Consider the following 24,820-nt stretch of genomic DNA (forward strand, 5'->3'; position numbering starts at 1 on the left):
GGCGTGGCTGTTGAGACAGCCATGCTGAGGTCCAGGGGGTTTTCCAGCTCTGTGGTGCGTACCATGTTACGAGCTCGGAAGCCGTCTTCCGCGAGGATATACCATCGCGTGTGGCATACGTTCTTCCAGTGGTGTCGACCGAGAGGTTATGCACCGCGGGAATTTTGTCTGTCTCAGATACTCGCCTTCCTACAAGCAGGACTAGATCATGGGCTTCGCCTTGCTTCTTTGAAGGTACAGGTTTCGGCCCTGTCTGTCTGGTTTCACCATAGGATTGCTACAATCCCGGATGTGCGCACCTTTATGCAAGGTGTTCTCCGCATTCAGCCGCCCTTTGTTCCACCTGCGGCGCCTTGGGATTTGGCTGTGGACCTGAGGGCTCTCCAAGGACCGCCGTTTGAACCACTGGGCTCAGTGGATCTTAAATGGCTAACAGCTAAGACTGTTTTCCTTCTGGCCATAGCTTCGGCCAGACGTGTTTCTGATTTAGGGGCTCTCTCTTGTAGACCCCCTTTCTTGATTTTTCATGGGAACAGGGCAGTGCTCCGCACTCGACCTGAATTTCTTCCCAAAGTTGTTTCCCAGTTTCATGTTAACGAGGAAATAGTTGTTCCGGCCTTTAACTCACCTGGTCTTTCAGTGGGTGAGGCCACTTTGGATGTTGTGCGGGCCTTAAGGACTTATGTTGACCGCACTTCTTCCTTTAGGAAGTCGGATGCCTTGTTTGTCCTCTATGGCTTCCATAAAAAGGGTTGGCCTGCTTCAAAGCAAACTTTGGCAGCCTGGATCCGTATGGCTATTTCTGAAGCTTATCTTCATGAAGGCCTGCCGGTTCCTCCTTCTGTGAAGGCTCATTCCACTAGGTCTGTGGGTCCTTCGTGGGCAGCTCGACGTGGTGCCTCTGCAGTCCAGATCTGCAAGGCTGCTACGTGGTCCTCTGTCCATACCTTCGTGAGGTATTACAGGTTTGACACCTTCGCCTCTCAGGATGCTTCCTTCGGGCGGCGGATTCTCCTTTCAGCACAGGAGCGTCCCCACCCTTAAAGGATACTGCTTTGGGACATCCCCAAGGTATCCTGTGGATACCCTGTGGACCCTGAAGTAGAAAATATGAGATATGGTAAGAACTTACCTTTGTTATCTCTATTTCTACGAAGTCCATAGGGTTCCACAGGACTCCCGCCCTGTCGCACCTGTGCTGCAGATGGGCTATGCTCTGGTCACCGGTTTTTCCGTCTCCCTCTGGTGAGAATGTGATTCTTGTGTGTGTCCAGATCTTTTTTCTCTCTCTTCCTTCTCCTCCTCCGGCCTATGGCTTGGTAACTAACTGAGGTGCCTTGGCTCGGGGGCGGGGTATAGGAGGGGGACCCTAGTGCATCCTGGGAGGCTGAAAGCTTAACTCTGTGGTGCCCGATGACTGACGTCACACCTATACCCCAAGGTATCCTGTGGAACCCTATGGACTTCGTAGAAATAGAGATAACAAAGGTAAGTTCTTACCATATCTCATATTATTCCAGTGTCATGTATAAGTGATGAATGTTGTATTTTTTGATGCTCGTTATATCTTTACTTTAAGGAAATTTTAAATGCCACTATAACCGTGATAAGCCGCCCCTTAGTGCAAATGCCATTGTGAGGTGTCATGTGCTGATTTATGTGTGCATATGCCCCATTTTTACAGGATTAGTGTCAATGAGATGATATGCTAGGGGAATGGCATACAGTAATGTGAGTGAGCACCAGCAGGACCCCCAAGAGCAATGTCAGGTCTCGCTCTGCAAAAGTTGTGGACCAGCCATGTGGGAACATGGCCAAACCTTGTCGTGAATTGGGTTTTCCGGCAGTGCTCATGGAGGCACCGTTAAACCTGCTTGGCAGGCAAAATATTTTATGACTTCCACCCCCTCTCCTTGCCCCTGTGTGTGGCAGGTGGATAGACACATTTCCTCAAATTCAAATGCATTGAGGAGATGAAAAAATTTCCAATGCGTAAAATGAGGTCCAGTGAGTATAATATGACTATCTAATCTTACTACTGTATTTATTGGTGTAGCAGTTAATGTATTTTGGTCAAGAGTTTGCACATTTAGGTAGCCATCTCTCTATAATCCCCCCCCCCCCCCTCCCCTGTAAAGTCAATGCTCTGGTGGAAGCTTTACCATACTGCTTTACGAACAGGAGTTACACAACTACTACAGCAGATAGTAGAATTGGTTACGGCTCCTGTTCAAGAAGTTTCCACACTAATCACACATCTCCTCCCTAGTCAGGTTTCCAGGCAGGTTCCAGTGGCTTGGCCAGACATGACTGCTGTGTGGACGTCCGCAATCAGGTGACAATGGGCGACCCACCAAGAGTGCGCTATCCCAATGTCCCAAAGATGCTCGATCGGACTGAGAACTGGGTCATTTGAAGGTCAAGTCAACACCTTGAACTCTCTGTCGTGTTCCTCAAACCATTCCTGAACAATGTTTGCAGTGTGGCAGGGCGTATTATCCTGCTGAAAGAGGCCACTGCCATCAGGGAATATCTTTGCTTTTAAGGGCAGTACTTGGTCTGCAACAATGCTTAGGTAGGTGCTACGTGTCAAAGTAACATCTACCTGAATGTCAGCACCCAAGGTTTCCCAGCAGGACATTGTCCAGGGCATCACACTGCCCCGCCAGCTTGCCTTCTTGCCATAGTACATCCTGATACCATTTCTTCCACAGGTAAATGATGCACACGCACCCGGCCAACCAAACATGATTTATTAGACCTGGGCCACCTTCATACATTGCTTTATGGTTCAGTACTGACACTCAGTGAAGGCAATTTCGGTGGTGGTCAGGCTTCAGCATGGGCACTCTGACCGGTCTGTGGCTACGCAGCAAGCAGCGATGCTCTGACACCTTTCTATCATAGCCATCATTAACTTTCAGCAGTTTGTACTACAGTAGCTCTTCTGTGGGATCAGACCAGACGGGGCTAGCCTCCCCTCCCCACACACATCATTGAGCCTTGGGCACCTTATGACCCTGTCGCCAGTTCATCAGTTGTCCTTCCTTGGACCACTTTTGGTAGGTACTAAGTAACCAGAGCATACCAGGAACACCCTTCAAGACCTGCCTTTTTAAAGATGTTCTGACCAAGTGGTCTACCCACAACAATTTGGACTTCGTCAAAGTTGCTCAGATCCTTACACTTACCCATTTTCCCTGCTTCCAACACAAGAACGGAGTGTTCACTTACTGTCTAATATATCCCACCCCTTGTCAGGTGCCATTGCAACAAGATAATGCTACACACTTCACTTGTCAGTGGTGTTAATGTTATGGCTGATGGGTGCATATTAGGGGTGAGCGGGTTCGGATTTCTGAAATCCGAACCCCCCCGAGCCCCCCCGATCCGAGTCCGATCCGAGTCAGGCTCGACTTTTCCCGCCTGACTCGGATCTGAAATCGAGGCAAAACGTCATCATCCCGCCTTCCAAGTCTCGCGGGTTTTGGATCCTATATAAGGTACCCGCGTCGGCGCCATTTTCTCACTCGGCTGTGGACAGTGAAGAGGGAGGGTGGGAGTTAGGGCTGTGTAGTGTAGTGCTGCTGTTGTCCACTACTTCAAAGTCCATAGGGGCTGGCTGTGTTGTGCTGTGCTGCTGTTGTTAATAGGGGCTGTGTCCACTACTTCAAAGTCCATAGGGGCTGGCTGGACTGTGTTGTGCAGTCAGTTCTCCATAGGGGCTGTGTCCACTCCAAAGTCCTGTGCAGTGTCCCAGTCCTAAAGGAGTGCTGTAGTGTTGTCCAGGGGGTGCTCTGTCCATCAGGGGTGCTCCCCCCAAGTGCTAAAAAAATAATATATTTTCTGTGTTTGTGAATTGTGTGCGCAGTAGCCGCACGTGCATCAACAAAGTAGTGCCAAGCGTGCGCCTGTGTCATAAGTAAAGGGCCGGCTGGCTTGACCGTTAAAGGGTGCTGTAACCCCCGAAAGTACACTCCAGTCCAAACCAAAAAAAAATTATTTTCTGTGTTTGTGAATTGTGTGCGCAGTAGCCGCACGTGCATCAACAAAGTAGTGCCAAGCGTGCACCTGTGTCATAAGTAAAGGGCCGGCTGGCTTGACCGTTAAGGGTGCTGTAACCCCCGAAAGTACACTCCAGTCCAAACCAAAAAAAAAATTATTTTCTGTGTTTGTGAATTGTGTGCGCAGTAGCCGCACGTGCATCAACAAAGTAGTGCCAAGCGTGCGCCTGTGTCATAAGTAAAGGGCCGGCTGGCTTGACCGTTAAGGGTGCTGTAACCCCCAAAAGTACACTCCAGTCCAAACCAAAAAAAAAATTATTTTCTGTGTTTGTGAATTGTGTGCGCAGTAGCCGCACGTGCATCAACAAAGTAGTGCCAAGCGTGCACCTGTGTCATAAGTAAAGGGCCGGCTGGCTTGACCGTTAAAGGGTGCTGTAACCCCCGAAAGTACACTCCAGTCCAAACCAAAAAAAAAATATTTTCTGTGTTTGTGAATTGTGTGCGCAGTAGCCGCACGTGCATCAACAAAGTAGTGCCAAGCGTGCGCCTGTGTCATAAGTAAAGGGCCGGCTGGCTTGACCGTTAAAGGGTGCTGTAACCCCCAAAGTACACTCCAGTCCAAACCAAAAAAAAAATTATTTTCTGTGTTTGTGAATTGTGTGCGCAGTAGCCGCACGTGCATCAACAAAGTAGTGCCAAGCGTGCGCCTGTGTCATAAGTAAAGGGCCGGCTGGCTTGACCGTTAAAGGGTGCTGTAACCCCCGAAAGTACACTCCAGTCCAAACCAAAAAAAAATTATTTTCTGTGTTTGTGAATTGTGTGCGCAGTAGCCGCACGTGCATCAACAAAGTAGTGCCAAGCGTGCGCCTGTGTCATAAGTAAAGGGCCGGCTGGCTTGACCGTTAAAGGGTGCTGTAACCCCCGAAAGTACACTCCAGTCCAAACCAAAAAAAAATTATTTTCTGTGTTTGTGAATTGTGTGCGCAGTAGCCGCACGTGCATCAACAAAGTAGTGCCAAGCGTGCGCCTGTGTCATAAGTAAAGGGCCGGCTGGCTTGACCGTTAAAGGGTGCTGTAACCCACAAAGTACACTCCAGTCCAAACCAAAAAAAAAATTATTTTTTGTGTTTAGCCGCACGTATATATCAAATCGATATAACATAAATGGAGGACCAAACTTTCTCCGATAAAAATAAAATAGAGAAAGATCAAGAACCACTTCCTCCTAGTGCTGAAGCTGCTGCCACTAGTCATGACATAGACGATAACATGCCATCAACGTCGTCTGCCAAGGCCGATGCCCAATGTCATAGTAGAGGGCACATACAATCCCAAATGGCAAAGTTCAGGAAAATGACCTTGAAAAAGACATTTAAATCAGCTGAAGAGAAACGTAAACTTGCCAATATGCCATTTACGACACGGAGTGGCAAGGAACGGCTAAGGTCGATCCCTAGTATGTTCATGACTAGTGGTTCAGCTTCACATGACGATGGAAGCCCTCCTCCCACTAAAAAAATCAAAAGAGTTAAGCTGGCAAAAGCACAGCGAAGAACTGTGCTTTCTAAGAAGATATCACAAATCCCCAAGGAGAGTCCAAGTGTGGTGGTGGTTGCGATGCCTGACCTTCCCAGCACTGGACGGGAAGAGGTGGCTCTTTCCACCATTTGCACGCCCCCTGCAAGTGCTGAAAGGAGCACCCACAGTCCACTTGCTGATATGCAAATTGAAGATGTCACTGTTGAAGTACAACAGGATGAGGATACTGGTGTAGCTGGCGCTGAGGAGGAAGTTGGCGAGGAGGATTCTGATGGTGATGTGGTTTGTTTAAATCAGGCTCCGGGGGAGACAGTTGTTGTCCGTGGGATGAAAAAGCCCATCACGGTCATGCCTGGGCAGAAGACCAAACATTCCACCTCTTTGGTCTGGCAATATTTCTATCCAAATCCGGACAACAACTGTCTTGCCATATGTACCATATGTAAAGGTGAAATAAGTAGGGGTAGGGACGTCAACCACCTAGGAACATCCTCCCTTATACGGCACCTGCAGCGCGTTCATAAAAAGTTACTGTCAAGTTCAGAAACTTTGGCTAAGACCGTAAGCAGTCCAGGGACACCTAAATCCCGTTGTCCTGTTGTATCCAAGCGCCTGCAAACCACACCGTCAACTCCCTCCTCGTCAATTTCCTCCTTAGTCAGGATCGGAAGTAGTCCTGCAGACCATGTCACTGGCATGACTGACTCTCCTATCCGGGATTCCTCTGGAGGATCCTGCATTGCTATGCCTACTGCTGCCGCTGCTGCTGTTGCTGCTGCTGGGAGTCGTTCATCATCCCAGAGAGGAAGTAGGAACACCACTACTTTTACTAAACAATTGACCCTCCAACAGTCCTTAGCGAGGAGGATGAAGTACGACAGCAGTCATCCTGAAGCAAAACGTATAACTGAGGCCTTGACTGCTATGTTGGTGTTAGACGTGCGTCCGGTATCCGCCATTAGTGCAGTGGGATTTAGACAATTGATGGAGGTAGTGTGTCCCCGGTTCCAAATCCCGTCTAGATTCCACTTCACTAGGCAGGCGATACCGAGACTGTACAGAAACGTCAGAAAAAGTGTCCTCAGTGTCCTGAAAAATGCCGTTGTACACAATGTCCACTTAACCACGGACATGTGGACAAGTGGAACAGGGCAGACTAAGGACTATATGACTGTGACAGCCCACTGGGTAGATGTATCACCTTACGCAGCAACAGCAGCAGCGTCACCAGTAGCAGCATCTCAGAAACGCCAGCTCGTTACAAGGCAGGCTACGCTGTGTATCACCGGTTTCAGTAAGAGGCACACCGCCGACAACCTCTTAGAGAAACTGAGGGAAATCATCGCCCAGTGGCTTACCCCACTTAGACTCTCCTGGGGATTTGTGATATCTGACAACGCCACCAATATTGTGCGGGCATTACATCTGGGCAAATTCCAGCACGTCCCATGTTTTGCTCACACAATAAACTTGGTGGTGCAGAATTTTCTGAAAAGCGACAGGGGCGTGCAGGAGACGCTTTGGGTGGCCCGAAAAATTTCTGGCCACTTTCGCCATTCAGCGACTGCGTGCCGAAGACTGGAGCGCCAGCAAACACTCTTGAACCTGCCCCGCCATCACCTGAAGCAAGAGGTTGTGACGCGGTGGAACTCAACCCTCTATATGCTTCAGAGGATGGAGGAGCAGCAAAAGGCCATACAAGCCTATACATCCACCTATGACATAGGCAAAGGAGGGGGTATGCACCTGACTCAAGCGCAGTGGAGAATGATTTCCGTGTTGTGCAAGGTTCTCCAGCCCTTTGAACTTGCCACACGTGAAGTCAGTTCAGACACAGCCAGCTTGAGTCAGGTCATTCCCCTCATCAGGCTTTTGCAGAAGCAGCTGGAGAAAGTGAAGGAGGAGCTAAGACGGAGCGATTCCGCTCGGCATGTGGGACTTGTGGATGAAGCCCTTCATTCGCTTTGCCAGGATTCCAGGGTGGTCAATCTGTTGAAATCAGACCACTACATTTTGGCCACCGTGCTTGATCCTAGGTTTAAAGCCTATGTGGTGTCTCTCTTTCCGGCTGACACAAGCCTGCAGAGGTGCAAAGACCTGCTGGTGAACACACTGTCAGCTGAAGCGGAACGTGACACGTCAACGGCTCCTTCATTTTCTCCCGCAACTGGGCTGCCAGGAAAAAACTTAGGTATCCTAAGCAACCCGCTGGCGGTGATGCAGGGCAGGCAGGACCAAGTTTGGACATCTGGTCCGGAATGAAGGACCTGGCAACAATTACTGACATGTCTACTGTCACTGCATATGATACTGTCACCATTGACAGAATGGTGGAGGATTACATCGGTGACAGCATCCAAGTAGGCATGTCAGACAGTCCATACCTGTACTGGCAGGAAAAAGAGGCAATTTGGAGGCCCCTGTACAAGCTGGCTCTATTTTACCTGAGTTGCCCCCCCTCCAGTGTGTACTCCGAAAGAGTGTTTAGTGCAGCCGGGAACCTTGTCAGCGAAAGGCGTAGGAGGTTGCTTCCACAGAATGTGGAGAAGATGATGTTCATCAAAATGAATTATCAGCTCTTCCAGGGAGACCAGCCTCCAGAAGGTACAGAGGGACCTGTGGTGGTGGATTCAAGTGGGGACGAGTTAATACTTTGTGAGGATGAGGATGTACACACTGAAGAGGGTGAGGAATTGGTGGATGAGGAGGATGAGGATGACATCTTGCCTCCGTAGAGCCAGTTTGTGCAGGGACACATTAATTGCCAGCTTGTTTTGTGGGGGCCCAAACGAACCAATCATTTCAGCCACAGTTGTGTGGCAGACCCTGGCGCTGAAATGATTGATTTGTTAAAGTGTGCATGTCCTGTTTATACAACATAAGGGTGGGTGGGAGGGCCCAAGGACAATTCCATCTTGCACTTCTTTTTTTCTTTGCATTATGTACAGTTTGGGGCCTAGTTTTTCTAACTGCCATCCTGTCTGCCACTGCAGTGTCACTCCTAGATGGGTCACGTGTTTGTGCCGCCCACTCGTGTCGCTTAGCATAGTCATCCAGCTACCTCGGTGCAACCTTTTGGACATGAAAACACTATTGTGAGGTGTGAGGTGTTCAGAATAGACTGGAAATGAGTGGAAATTAAGGTTATTGAGGTTAATAATAGCATAGGAGCAGAGAAACCAACAAATTCTGTGATTTTAGCTGTTTTTATGCTTTTAAAAAAAAAATACAGATCCAAAACACAAAACCCAGAACCCAAAACACGGAAGGGTGGTTTTGGCAAAACCAATCCAGATCCAAAACACGAAGAAAGATCCAGATCCAAAACCAAAACACAAAACACGAAAAGTGGCCGGTGCACACCCCTAGTGCATATATTATTAAGTCACCTCATTGTGCCCTGGAGATGGATGTTTAGCAGTGTAAGTAAATGAAAGCTGTTGCCAGGAATTAGCGCTGGAGGGAGGGTGCGCTGCAATTTGAACCCTCTGCTCGTTGACAGGTGTTTATTAACTCTGTAAATAAACAGATTTCGGAACACACCGACGCGTACATGAAGGACTTTGTGAATTGTGCCATCTCAGGTGACGGGTGCTGGAGCTGGATTAATTTCCATCCTTTCCCTTCCTTGGGAAGGAATGTCTTATATAAAGGAGCCAGCTAGAGGGTTATTTGCCGAAACCTCTGTAACGAGGGCAGAGGACCTGTCCTACATCGCTCTTATCTAGAGGAGATCACGGACAATCCTGAGCACCGAAAAGCCAAAATGAAAGCAATGGTCATCACTGCTGTGACCCTGGCTCTGTGCCTCCATCAAGGTAAGAACCTCACTACTCGCTGCCTATGTAATATACGGATAAAAGTCATAATGCTCTGTAACTAACACTGTTAATTTTATCAGTAAGATTCAATGGAAACCTAAGACAGTAAGAGGGTGAGATGTCCCATTAATTGCATCCTTTCTTCTAAATGCATAGCTGTGTTTTTGAGTCAGAGGGCTGATTCACTAACGATCTCAACTGCGATTATGCACGCAATCGGCCGATTGTTGCATACTGCGAATACTTATGCATCGCAGTGCGCGTGTGCGAGCCGGCCAGTGCAATCGGGACTGCGATCGCAGTGACTACGCAGACCCAACCAAGAGTGATTGACAGGAAGTACCGTCTGTGGGTGGTGACGGGGGGGGGGATGGTCGGCCGAACGCAGGTGTGCCAGTGCGTTTGAACGCCGTTGCAGGGTCGTGCATAAATTAGCCACTGCGATGCCTTACGCTGCCCGAGGACACATAGCTTGCCGCGAGGTTAGCCATTTCTGAGTAAGGTCAGAGCTTGTGCAAGTGTGCGTGAGGCTGCGATGGTGCTTGATGTTACCGATGGTTTTGCTATTCTGCTAGACATTATGGATGAGTGTAAGGTAAAGTGAGCGTCCTTATATTGTTCTGTGTGCGTAATCGCTATTGCAATCGCAGTTGCAAAAGTTACAAAAGTTACAAAAGTCCAGGAATGATGATGTTCGCCCATGTAAGATGACGTTTTGCCTCTTTCTGAGTTCCGTTTTTTTGGAGGGAAAAATCCGAACTCCACGTGCAAACTCGAACCTATCCGAGCCTGCACATCCCTAGTTCAAACGCACTGACACGCCTGCGTTTTGGCAACCACTCCCTTCATCAACCCCAAACTGTCTCCTCCTGTCACTAACTCTGCGTGATGCCTGCAATCGCAGTGGTGCCTTTGCGCATTGCGATGCATACGCAGTACGCAACAATCGGCTGTCTGCGTGCGTAATCGCACTTGCGATCCTTGCTGAATCAGGCCCATAGTGCTGTCCTGCTGTATGTAACTGTGAGACTGATTGGTGAAATAATCTGTTCAAAAGTGACAAAGAGCAAGGGCAGCACAGTGACAAAGTGGTTAGCACTGCTGCCTCACAGCACTCAGGTCATGAGTTCTATTCCCAATGAGATCCCTATCAGTGTGGAGCATGTATTTTCTCCCCGTGCTTGCTTGGGTCTCCTCCGAGTCCTCCGGTTTCATCCCAGATCCCACACTTCAAAAACATAATGGTAGGTTAATTGGGTTCCTCAGTAGGGTATCTAGGACTTGGCTAATTACTAAATTTAGCGCAGTAACACTTTATTCTAACACAATCTCATCAGAAGTTGGGGAAAGTGAGCCATCCCCAAGGTTTTCAAAACACATGATGGCGTTTGAGTCCTGCGACATGCTTGCCAGCTTCAATGTGGGGCACTTGCACTAACATGTAGGCGTGTGGCCGCACATATCGACCCAGCCAGGAGTCGACTGGACTCATGATTGCTTACAATGAGATATCACCATGTATGGGCAGTTCACGGGGGAGATGTACTAAGTCTTGGAGAGAGAGAAAGTACCAACCAGTCAGCTCCGAACTGTCATTTTTCAAGCACAGCCTGTAAAATAACAGAAACTGATTGGTTATTACTTTATCTCTTTTCAGTTTATCTCTCTCCAAAGGGTCTATTCATTATCAGGGGCCGAGTGGCCCTCAATAATTAAGTAACCAAATGACTGCGAATAGCAGCGGTGGATAGAAAATCACCAGAGCAATTCATCGTTGCTCCAGTGCGGAGACAGCTGATCTGAATATCACCGCAATCCCGATCACTGGTCATTTAGTAGCAGAGAAACTTAACACTGCCAACTCTAATCTGTAGTGTAATACGCATGCAGTGGGGCCTAAGGTAAGTATTGTTTTTGTTTTTCGTGTAAGCAGCTTCACTACAGGGGGCACTACTACAGGGGGCATTACTACAGAGGCCATTACTACTGGGGGCATTACTATTGGGGGCACTACTACAGAGGCCATTACTACTGGGGGCATTACTACAGAGGCCATTACTACTGGGGGCATTACTATTGGGGCATTACTACAGAGGCCATTACTACTGGGGGCATTACTACAGAGGCCATTACTACTGGGGGCATTACTACAGAGGCCATTACTACAGAGGCCATTACTACTGGGGACATTACTACTGGGGGCATTACTACAGAGGCCATTACTACTGGGGGCATTACTACAGAGGCCATTACTACAGGGGACATTACTACTGGGGACATTACTACAGAGGCCATTACTACAGAGGCCATTACTATTGGGGGCATTACTATTGGGGGCACTACTACAGAGGCCATTACTACTGGGGGCACTACTACAGAGGCCATTAACACAGGGGGCACTACTACAGAGGCCATTACTACTGGGGGCATTACTATTGGGGGCACTACTACAGAGGCCATTACTACTGGGGGCATTACTATTGGGGGCACTACTCCAGAGGCCATTACTACTTGGGGCATTACTACAGAGGCCATTACTACTGGGGGCATTACTATTGGGGGCAGTAATACAGTGGGCATTACTACTGGGGGCACTACTATAGGGGGCATTACAACAGGGTGCATTACTATTGGGGGCACTGCCACAGGAAGCATTACTACTGGGGGCACTACTACTAGGGGCATGAGTACTGGGGACACTACTAATGGGGGCATTGCATAAAGGGCACCACTACTGTGGGCGCTGCATAAGGGCACTTCCACTGTGGGCACTGCCACTCCTGGGGGCACTGCATAAAGGGCACCACTACTGTGGGCGCTGCATAAGGGCACTTCCACTGTGGGCACTGCCACTACTAGGGGCACTGCACAAGGGGCACCACTACTGGCCATTTCACAATGAGACATAACCCCTTTAACACTCACTAAAGGGGTTATGTCCTCCTTTCAGTATTTAACAAACAGCGCTGAGCTTAGTTTACCGCTGTTTGTCAATGTACCTCTTACGAGCGATATGGTCCCCATTGCACATACCCCCATTTGTCCATATGTAATAGGGGCCCCAACATGTTTGTTGCCCAGGGGCCCTCACAGACCTTAATCCGGCCCAGTGGAGCAGCATACCTTCATCACATCCTAATATAGATTTTGGAGCACTCTTAACGGCTGATTGATTATGATTTATGTTTTGGATACAAACGTACCATGAAACAATCAAAATTTCCATTTAACTCCTTCTGATGTTTGAAAAACAATTTAATTTTCTCCCGTGACACTTTTCCACCTCTAACAAAATGTGAAAAGTTTTTAATCCACATTATGATAGTTAAAAAAAATACATCTTTGGGGACTTTGCGGGGATAAATGTCCAAAATAGTTCCAAAGGGTGTCATTTGCAAATGTAATACCTACCCCAGTAGTGCTGTTCTGGATGATACGATGAAGAGTCTTAAAAGAAAAAAATATATATTTATAAAATGTTCTATCATAAGACAGATGTACAGTAATAAGACATGAAAAAGTTGTCAAGAGCTGACTTATTCTAACTGTAACCACTTGCCTGCATTATACGAATGAAAGAACGGACACGGGGCCTGATTCAGCAGAGCACGCAAGTGCACTGCTGATCGCAGAGTCCTGATTAACGACAATCTGCGCGTGCGCAGGACCCATTCTGCGAGTGTGCAGCATGGGTCCTGCGTAGTTGCACACAGACCCTTCTATGCCTCTGCCTAATTGACAGGCAGTCATTTAATGGATGGTACAGGGGCGGGGGCAGCCGGCGTTCCCAGAAACGAGGGAGTTTCCGCCCGTTATTCGGGAGTGACAAGCCCAGGGACTGCGTCAATGCAGCTTCCTGGGCTCGCAAGCCGGCCTGCTTCAGCCAGCTGGTGGCCCAGGGCCGTCCACCATCGGGACCATTGACCGCCGATGGTCGCGATGATGATCCCAGCCTGCCACCTCCGTCGCAGTTCTGGGATCGCAAATGCAGCAGGCGGTGTCATACAGGGGGTGTCATATACCTCCTGCTGCATTTGCATAACAGCAAGGACATACTGTAATTGCAAAGCTGCCTGCCAATACCTATGCAGATCGAACGATTTGCCATTGCATATGCGCATACCTATAAACTGACAGTTAGGAGCTGATTGGCTGGGACTTATCTTTCTCCATTTTATCTCTCTCCAAAGCTTAGTGAATAGACTGTGCTCTAATGAATTCATTATTAGCCTTCAGAAGATAGAAGCTTATTTGAATGTTAGGGTTATATTTACTATTTGCCAGATTTGCTAAAGCTGACGATCGCTGGTGGCTTTGACGATAGTAAAACGGCCATAGGAATTAAGGCTAAATCACTATAGGCAGCCGAATGCAAGATTCAAGGGGCGTTGTATCAAGCCTTGGAGAGAGATAAAGGGAGAAGCTGCCCAAAGCAACCAATCAACTTCTGTAATTTTTTTTCTTTATTATTATTATTATTATTATTATTATCATTATTATTATCCTTTATTTATATGGTGCCACAAGGGTTCTGCAGCTCCTCACAAAGTACACAAACAAATGAACAAACAAGAAAACAGCAATTTACAGTACAAAATAATGCAGGACAAGGACATAGTTTATCTAGTATAGTCTATGAAATGTCAGAAGCCAATCAGTTGCTATTATCAATTTCTCCACTTTAGATGAGACGAGAGCTGCATAGGCTTAAGGCTACACAAGAGTCCTTAGTTTATTGTAATTGGCTGGAATTTGGTCAGCTGTAGCTAGGTAGAGTAGTTTGGGAGGTTTATCAGGGTTGGTTGGTTTCAAAGTCTTTATAAGGCTGGTGTACGCCCAGCAGCTTCCTTTCTAGATGGTGTTTGTCCCTCCCTCCCTCCCCTAACTTTTTCCTAGGCTCTTTGTTGTTTGTGTTCTTACTAACACTATGTTATATTATCATGTTGGGCGGGAAGATGCTACAAACCAGCGGCAATGTAAGGTGTAAGAAAACGCTGTGGAGCACATTTCCTTTGAAGGGTCATAGTATGGCCTACGGTACCTCTGCGGGAGGACTCTGGGCGTCCATCTCTGCGGACACGCTCATACTATGCAGTATTATAGGGGGTTGTGAGTCTTCACAGCTCAGCTTACAATGACCACAGGGGGGCGTATCAGTCGTTCCCTAATATCGGTTAAGAAACATATGGCTGGAGCTGAGTGTATGTAGCACCCTTTTTGCCTTCCAAAATTAAAATTAAACTAAAGAAAAAATTTTAATTAAAAACTCAGGGTCATACCTTCAATAAAACAAATTATGACCATTTAACCAAAGTAGTCTGTGTCTGGTATCTTTATTATAGTATAAGTTAGTGGTGTTGTTTTATATTGTATTTAATTGCAATAAAGTTATGGGTGCCTTATCTCTCTGGAAGGTTTGATACATCTGCCCCTTAGTGTGATTACATGTGGAAACCTTACAGTAATATCCCATGACGATGAGGCTTTTCTCTGACAATCATTTCGCAGCGGTGAAATAATTTAAGTTCTTAGAACCGTTTCCATGACATAATCAAATGAAGTTGGATATACTGTCTGACGCTGTGGAGGAGTCTGGTCATACTCATAAATGTAACAAAGACACACACAAAGGACAGCGCTGTATTCTGATTCACCAGTAAATAAGTCAGTAGAAGTTCTCTGTTTAATATGAATCAAATAATATAAATAAATATATATATATCACAGGTTGCACATTCCTAGTTACATCCTTTACCTTCTATTCTTCTACAATGCATGAAGTAAAGCTGCCAGAACTAATAATGGCTGGCTGTACAGTATCTTTACCTACTATTCTACCATGGAAGAGTATAAAACCCCTTCAGTAGCTGTACCTGGAAGTGACATGAGTGAGGGCGGAAGTGGATGGTTATGCCCACACTTTCCAGGAAAATAAGAAATTCGGCCCCTTGCGGGCCCACTTGGATGGTAGGGAATGACGTTGGACACTGGCTGATGATGTCATTGTACACAAACAGAAGGGGATCTATCTCATTCCATTCTACCATACATGAAGTAAAGCTGCAAGAACTAATAATGGCTGACTGTACAGTATCTTCACCTACTATTCTACCATACATGAAGTAAAGCTGCCAGGACTAACAATGGCTGACTGTACAGTAGCTTTACCTACTATTCTACCATGCATGAAATAAAGCTGCCAGGACTAACAATGGCTGACTGTACAGTGGGGGTCATTCAGACCCGCACGCGAGCACAGGACGCTCGCAAGTGGGTCGATGTTGCCCCACTGCGCATGCGCATGATGGAGGGAGCTCCGTCGTGTGCATGTGCGAGACCCGGATAGCGACGGGCTCTCCGTCGCTCCGGGTCTCGCACCAAAGGGAGCGTGCTGTCGATGTTGATTGACAGCACGCCCCCTTTGGTGGGTGTGCCGGGGGCGTGGCTGCCAGACGGAGGCGTTCCCATGGGAACGCCTACCGTCTGAAGCCGGCCCCACTGACATCACTAGTGATGTCAGTGGGAGTGATTTTGGCTCTGATAGAGCCAAAATCACTCCTGGGCTTGCGGCAGCGAGACCCTACCACAGGGTCTCCGTCGCAAGCCCGATGGTCTTGACCATCGCGACCATCATCATGGACGCTCGCATAAGCTGTGGGTGGTCACCCACAGCTATGCGAGCATCCAGGAGGACGCTCCATTTTCATGGAGGAGGGCCCTGATTCAGAGCGAGCGCTCTGGTCAGAGCGTTCGGCTCTGAATCAGGCCCAGTATCTTTACCTACTATTCTACCATACATGAAGCAAAGCTGCCAGGACTAACAATGGCTAACTGTACGGTATCTTTACCTACTATTCTACCATACATGAAGCAAAGCTGCCAGGACTAACAATGGCTGACTGTACGGTATCTTTACCTACTATTCTACCATACATGAAGCAAAGCTGCCAGGACTAACAATGGCTAACTGTACGGTATCTTTACCTACTATTCTACCATACATGAAGCAAAGCTGCCAGGACTAACAATGGCTAACTGTACGGTATCTTTACCTACTATTCTACCATGCATGAAGTAAAGCTGCCCGGACTAACAATGGCTGACTGTGCTGTATCTCCCCCAAGATCTTTTGTGTTGTTTTGTGCACTAAATAATTTTTGTGTATTATTATTAATATAACTTACAAAACTAAAGAAAATATGAACTGTTCAACCTGCAACATTTTATATATTTTTTTATAATTTAGGGTGTTCACTAATGTGTTACTACTGCCCGTATGAAACTCCCAGCTCTCAGTGTACGGACACAAAAAACTGCACAAGAGATAACATGGTGTGTAAGACGACAGTACAGAGCCCAGACGTAGGTGAGTAATTAATTTCCTTCTATAGAATGGTGACATATGGTGACATACACAGGACAGAGATAATGTGATTTTATGTATAGCAGCCTCAAATCATGGGGTGATTTACTGCTGGTCAGCTGCAACTATAGAGCAGGACTTCAGGTGAGTCCCCCAACATGACCTGACCCAGGGGCGTATCTATAAAGGGTGCAGGGTGTGCGGAGAACACGGGCCCCTGGGTCCAGGGGGGCCCCGCACCGCACACCCTGCACCCATAATATTACTTACCTCTCCGAAGTCCCACGTCGGCACGGGGTCCGGCGTTGTAAAACGACTGGAAAATGGCAGCGGTGGCCATTTTCCCGTCGGCACGGCCATTTTCCCTGTGACCTGTGCATACACTATAGACTCTGGGCACACCCTAGTGCCCAGAGTCTATAACTCCGGCGCTGGCCGCGCACAGCTCAGTGCACTGCCGGCCGCCGGGCAGAGAGGAGGGGGCCCGTGTCGGAGACTGCACATGGGCCCCCTCCTCTCTAGAAACATCTCTGACCTGACCACTGTACATGACCATAATACACATCTATTACACTGTATACAGACATAGGACACTACACCCCCAACATGTCCTGACCGCTGTACATGATCATAATACACATCTATTACACTGTATACAGACATAGGACACTACACCCCCAACATGTCCTGACCACTGTACATGACCATAATACACATCTATTACACTGTATACAGACATAGGACACTACACCCCCAACATGTCCTGACCGCTGTACATGATCATAATACACATCTATTACACTGTATACAGACATAGGACACTACACCCCCAACATGTCCTGACCACTGTACATGACCATAATACACATCTATTACACTCTATACAGACATAGGACACTACACCCCCAACATGTCCTGACCACTGTACATGATCATAATGCACATCTATTACACTGTATACAGACATAGGACACTACACCCCCAACATGACCTGACCACTGTACATGATCATAATACACATCTATTACACTGTATACAGACATAGGACACTACATCCCCAACATGTCCTGACCACTGTACATGATCATTCATAATACTCATCTATTACACCCTATACAGACATAGGACACTACACCCCCAACATGTCCTGACCACTGTACATGACCATAATACACATCTATTACACTGTATACAGACATAGGACACTACACCCCCAACATGACCTGACCACTAACCATGATCATAATACACATCTATTACACTGTATACAGACATAGGACACTACATCCCCAACATGTCCTGACCACTGTACATGATCATTCATAATACTCATCTATTACACCCTATACAGACATAGGACACTACACCCCCAACATGTCCTGACCACTGTACATGATCTTAATACACATCTATTACACATCTATTACACCGTATACAGACCTAGGACACTACACCCCCATCATGTCCTGACTCCTGACCACTGTATATGACCATAATACACATATATTACACCATATACAGACATAGGACACTACACCCCCAACATGTCCTGACCACTGGACACTATCATAATACAATTCTATTTTACCCTATATAGACATAGGACATTATGCATTTGGAGGGTTGCTTGTAAATAGCCAGCAGTAAATAACCTCCTTCAGGCGGGGTGTCCGAGTGAGCCAGTTGCTCTGATTTGGTGTGTTAGGTGTTATGTTATGTATCACTATGTATTATGTATGTATTATGTATATATGTATGTTAATCCTGTGGAAAAGCTGCTATGGATTAGTCATCAGATTCATCAACAACCATTACTATACTTCATGAACATCAAATTAAAATTGTACATTTTTGCATTGCAGGTTTTCCCTTTGATGGTACCGAGTCTGTTATCCGCGACTGCGCTTTGCTCTCATCCTGCGCTCAGAGCAACGATGATGAACTTGGAAATACGGAGCCTATTTTTTGCTGTAATAAAGACCTCTGCAACAACCGGGGTCTCTTTGTGAACAACCCAGCAGTACCGACCGGCCCGGAGATTGGGATGTGTGTAGTAGGAATGTCAGTGGTCCTGATCACTATTAGACTGTGACGGAGGCCTCTGGGAAACCAGTTCTGTGCGTGTGAAACTGACCTCACGCGTTTCCCTATGTGTGTGATACTGACCTCACGCGTTTCCCTATGTGTGTGTGATACTGACCTCACGCTTTTCCTTGTATGCGTGTGATACTGACCTCACACGTTTTCCTATGTGCATGTGAAACTGACCTCACGCGTTTCCTTGTATGCATGTGATACTGACCTCACATGTTTCCCTATGTGTGTGTGATACTGACCTCATGCGTTTCCCTATGTGTGTGCGATACTGACCTCATGTGTTTCCCTATGTGTGTGTGATACTGACCTCACGCGTTTCCCTATGTGTATGTCATACTGACCTCACGTGTTTCCCTATGTGTGTGTGATACTGACCTCACGCGTTTCCCTATGTGTGTGTGTGATACTGACCTCACGCGTTTCCCTATGTGTGTGTGATACTGACCTCATGCGTTTCCCTATGTGTGTGTGATACTGACCTCACGTGTTTTCCTATGTGTGTGTGTGATACTGACCTCACGTGTTTCCCTATGTGTGTGTGATACTGACCTCACGCGTTTCCCTATGTGTGTGTGATACTGACCTCCATCTACAGCTTCTGTGTTACCAAGGATACGGATACTGGGACATGAAGTTCTGCGCATTACATATACAGTAACTCTATATGTGACCATCGGACTGCGGAGTTCCCCTATGATGCATTCCATTGGCAGCCCTGGATTATATGTTCTGCGTTTCATTGGATCTATCCTATATGTGTAACAATGTGCAATGATTGTTCCATATCTTTTCTACACTGTAATGGTTACTCTCCTGCAGCTATTCCCTCTGCCTTTGCATTCAGTAATATCATATAGAGTAGGTCATCTAATTCATCATATATCATGCTGACAAATGGCTATGGATGAATTTAAATGATCTCTCACTCCAGGGCCGTAACTAGCTGTGGAGCGCAGAGGCACTGTGGGCAGCACTGTCACAGCCCAAAGGCTGTTGCTCCTGGCTAGCAGGGTGCACCTTGCAGCCAGAGCGTCCAGTGAATGCTCCACACAGGAACACTATCTGCAGCCAGGGATGTAGTTGGCATCCCGTCGTGCAGGATGCCGCCGGTTTAAATACCGGCACCGAAATCCTGAGAGGTCGGGATACTGGTACCAGTATTCCGACTGTTGGTATCCCGAAGGTAAGTAACGGGGTGTTAGGGGGAGGTTAGGGTGCGGGGTAAGGGTTAGGCACTAGGGGGAGGGTTAGGGATAGGCACTGGGGAGTGAGCGTTAGGATTGGGGTGCGGGGAGGGGAATGTTAGGTTCAGGCACTAGGGGAGGAAGGTTACGTTTAGGCACCGGGGAGGGAGGGTTAGGTTTAGGGTGCAGGAGGTTAGGCTTAGGCAATAGAGGGGGGGAGGTTAGGGATAGGCACCAGGGAGGGTTAGGTTTAGGGTGCGGGAGGTTAGGCTTAGGCAATAGAGGGGGGGAGGTTAGGGATAGGCACCAGGGAGGGTTAGGTTTAGGGTGCGGGAGGGTTAGGTAAGGCTTAGGCACCAGGGAGGGTTGGGTTAGGGTAGGGGTTAGGAAAACACTAACCGTTCGTTCCTATGGGTGTCAGGATTCTGGCTGTACAGGATGTCGCTGTCGGTATTCTGACCAGTGCCATCCCGACAGACGGGATTTCATACCCAACCCCTGAAGCCAATCAGGCATCCAGAGCACAGACGCTCAGCGCTGCTCTTATCAGAGCTGCCAGGCATGCCCCCTTTGCGCGACATTACACATACAAGTGGGCAGGGATGGCACAGGATACTGATGTGCCAATTAATGGCTCTGTCTTACCCATTCCTATATAATCTCTGAAGCAATGGCTTTTGCTGACACTTCCATACATTTTTTTTTCTGACTTGCTACAAAATAATTCTCTGCAACAAAGATCTACAAAAACATTCAATAATTATACGTTTTTATCTGTTTAAATAGCGAGATAGGTACATTTTAAGGATGCATCTGTTATTTTATTTTAGCTGTTCTCTTATAAATCATTATTTCTTTTACAAAATCTCTTTAGAGGTAAATCCAGTATGGCTGCCAGTCACACATACGCACACACGCGCACTCACAAACACACACTGCACGTCATGTGGGGGCAGGGGGGCAAAAGATGACAGAGGGAGATGATATTACAGTGTGTAGAGCAGACAGAACTCAGAGATTATTCCAATACTGCAGGTGAAAATGTTCATAAAGTGTCCGGGCTATTCATCAACATTCATTACCATCAAGGAGGTCAAATTTAAATATTTGGCAGTAACAGAAGGCCGTTTGTTCGTCGAAGGGCAATGCCATCAGGGAAGCATCTGATTGGCTCCAAATGTATTCTACAGCAGGACAACGACCCCAAACATTCAGCCAATGTCATTAAGAACTATCTTCAGTGTAAAGAAGAACAAGGAGTCCTGGAAGTGATGATATGGCCCCCACAGAGCCCTGATCTCAACATCGAGTCTGTCTGGGAGTACTTGAAGAGACAGAAGGATCTGAGCAACCTACATCCACAGAAGATCTGTGCTTAGTTCTCTAAGATGTTTGGAACAACCAGTGGCGTAACTAGGGTATTTGAAGCCCAGAGCAAATGTAAAAATGGAGCCCCCCCCCCTAGGGGCGAGTCAATATGACACACATACCCCTTTCTCGTCACTCTGAACATTCCTTTCCATACCATATGCACATTAACCCCAGTAGTGCCCCTTATACAGTCCCCCCTATGCACTATGCAGTGCCTCCAGTAGTGGTCCCTCTTATGCAGGCCCTCAGTAGTGCCCCTTATACAGTACCCCCAGTATGCAATGTCCCCAGTAGTTGTCCCTCTTATGCAGGCCCCCAGTAGTGCCCCTTGTACAGTACCCCCAGTATTCAGTGTCCCCAGTAGTGATCCCTCTTTTACAGGCCCCCAGTAGTGCCCCTTATACAGTGCCCCCAGTAGTAATCCCCCTTATGCAGTGCCCCATGTAGTGGACCGCCCTATGCAGTGCCCCCAGTAGGGCCCCTTATACAGTGGCCCCAGTAGTGGTCCCCCTTATGCAGGCCCCCAGTAGTGGTCCCCCCATCCAGTGCTCCCAGTGCAGTGTCCCTTGTGCCTCCAGTAGTAAGCCCCTTATATAGTGCCCCCAGTAGTAGACCCCCCCTATGCAGTGCCCCAGTAGTGGTCCCCCTATGCAGTGCTCCTTATATAGTGCTCCCAGTGGCAGTCCCCCCTTATGCAGTGCCCCCCAGTAGTAGCTCCTCCTATGCAGTGCCCCCAGTAGTGGTTCCCGATGGAGTGTCCCCAGTAGTGGTCCCCCCAGTGGTGGCCCCAGTAGTAGTCCCCCCCATTAGTGCCACCAGTAGAGGTCCCCTCCATTAGTGCCCCCAGTATAGGTCCCCTCCATTAGTGCCCCCAGTATAGGTCCCCTCTATTAGTGCCCCCAGTATAGGTCCCCTCCATTAGTGCCCCCAGTATAAGTCCCCACCATTAGTGCCCCCAGTATAAGTGCCCCAGTATAAGTGCCCCCCAGTATAGAACCCCCCCCACCTGACAAATACACACTGAAAATAAAACAATATATAAAAGAAAAATACTTACCTGAATCCACGCTCCGGCTCCCTCCACCGTCCGCACGTCAGTCCTCCCGGGCTGAAGCTCTGCATTATGGGAGAGACATCATGACGTCTCTCCCATTACCCACTGCAGTGGCAAACGCAGGATTTCCAGAGGGGGGGTTCCAAATTTTAGAGCAAGTGTGGCCTGTCAATGAAGAGGGCAGAATTAGTATTTAATTTAACCAGCTTTAATAAGCGTCATACACAGTGTATTGTGTGTATTAATTCCAACATATACAGGACCAGTGATCACAGTAACCCATTATATGTGGCAGTGGGGCCATCCTGCCTGAGCTGAACGTATTTATTTTAGATGTGGTCACCATTCCAGATTATTGGAGCAAGTCCGCGAGCCTGGAGGAGCAGCAGAAGAACCTAGCACTGCCCTGGACATATATGTACATATTGGGCTCTATAGCAGTGCATCTCTAACAGTGCATGTTTTCCAGATCTTCTAGTTGGTGCACAGGTTATTTATTACTGGCTGATACATGTTAAAAGATCCACAGGTGGTGCTAATTATTTCATTTGTGATACTGAGAAGAACATGCAGCACTAGTAACAATTTATTATATTACAATTTCTATTGTGGTCATGGTGTGGGCTGGGGAGGGGGGTTTCCAGGCAGACGGGAACCCCCCCCTACGTTTGCCTATGCACTGCAGGAGTCGGAAGGGAGCCGGCTCTTGCAGTGGGCGCTGCAGCAGTCAATGAGAGTCTATCTGACTCTCATTGGCTGCTGATTAACACACACAATGCCACCGCGCTTGCGGCGATGTGTGTGTTAGAATGCACAGCATGAGCCCGCCTGCCACCCTCCTGGTGCTATTGGGCAAGCGCTCAGGGGGAGGGAAGGGGTTCGGCTGGGCAGCACCGGACCGGCGCTGGGAAGCCTATCGCCCGTCCTGTGTAAATGTGTAGTGCTGACTGCACTCACTGCAGTCGGCACTACACTGGCTAACTAGGACGGGCCGTGCCGACGGTCCCACGGTGCCCAGGGCACGTGCCCCGCTCGCTCTGCCCTAGTTACGCCACTGGGAGCAACCTCCCTGCTGAGTTCCTTCAAAACCTGTGTGCAAGTGTACCTAGAAGAATTAATGCTGTTTTCAAAGCAAATGGTGTTCACACCAAATATTGATTTGATTTAGATTCCGCTGTTCATTCACTTAGCATTTTGTTAATTGATAAAAATAAACTACCAACACTATTTCTGAAAGCATTCTTACTTTGCAGAATTTTTTCCACACCTGCCAGTCAGCAATAATTCTTAAACAGCCCCCCTAAAAGAAAAGTCTAGATCCACCCCTGGGCTAACGTCATCCTCAATCAGGTGACAGTAGGGACGGAGAGGCCCCCCCAAGAGTGCGCTATCCCGAAGTGGACAACTTATTTATTAAAGAACATAGGCAGGATATAAATTGTATTAAGAATCCCCTGAATGTACCACAGCAGGTTTCTCTGATAGGGTCCTTCCATTTACATCCACAAAAGCAGATTTCTATGGCTGCTAAAATGTGAAAATACTAAGCTCCAGCTACTAACACCAACTGAAGATGGCGTCAGACCATAGTAGCTTACGGGATTTTCTAACACCTGCGAATCTCTTTCCATCTGCCCCCACTGACGCTTGCGCAAACAGTCGCACATTCGCAGTACGCATGCTGGATCTGAACCTGAAAGCAGACTGACAGCATAAGCAATCTCTCCGATTCCAGCTTTTCACCAGGATGTGCTCTTACGGGAGCCAGCATCCGGGCAAGAGATTTTTGCTAAGTTTGTGCAGACTGGTAACATCTTCGCGACCATTGATGGTCACGATGATGGACGGCGTTGGGCCGCCAGCCAGCTGAGTAAGTCTCAGCTTACTTGGGCTGGCCAGCTTGCGAGCCCAGAACACTGCGTCCCTGGGCTTGCCGCTCCCGGAAAATGGGGCGGACCCCCACACCGCCAATCAGGCAGAGAGATAGAAGGGTCTGCGTGCGCCTTAGCAGGACCCATTCTGCACACTCGCAGAATGGGTCCTGCGCACGCCCAGATTCCCGATAATCGGGAATCTGCGATTTGCACTGCTGAATCCGGCCCAGTGTACGATATCTCTGTAACACTGCAAACTGGTCCCATTATAGAGCAGACTGTATATGGCACATGTACAGATGTGTCCTCATACACTGTGGATCTAGGGCCTGATTCAGACCTGGCGTGCGCAACGTGTGTTGATCGACAACTCGCCCACGTTTTGTAGGTGGGGAGGGGGGGTGGCTATACAAACGGAACGCCTGCCGTTTGTGGGCGGCCATACTGACATCACTCGTGATGTCAGTAGTGGACTTCCTGCTGTATTAGAGCAGGAAGTCCACTTGGCATTGC

General features: G+C 47.9%; 1 protein-coding gene across 1 annotated transcript; it reads left to right on the forward strand.

Moving 5' to 3' along the window:
* Nucleotides 1-9,309: 9,309 nt before the first annotated feature.
* LOC148521387 (ly6/PLAUR domain-containing protein 2-like) lies at nucleotides 9,310-18,819 on the forward strand. The gene is made up of 3 exons (XM_088475229.1): nucleotides 9,310-9,361; nucleotides 16,611-16,730; nucleotides 18,590-18,819. Exons 1-3 carry the CDS (start codon nucleotides 9,310-9,312, stop codon nucleotides 18,817-18,819), a joined length of 402 nt encoding a protein of 133 aa, XP_088331355.1.
* Nucleotides 18,820-24,820: the final 6,001 nt, after the last annotated feature.

Source organism: Taudactylus pleione, unplaced genomic scaffold (assembly GCF_031769625.1).
Source record: "Taudactylus pleione unplaced genomic scaffold, aTauple2 ptg000168l, whole genome shotgun sequence".
Lineage (NCBI taxonomy): Eukaryota > Metazoa > Chordata > Amphibia > Anura > Myobatrachidae > Taudactylus > Taudactylus pleione.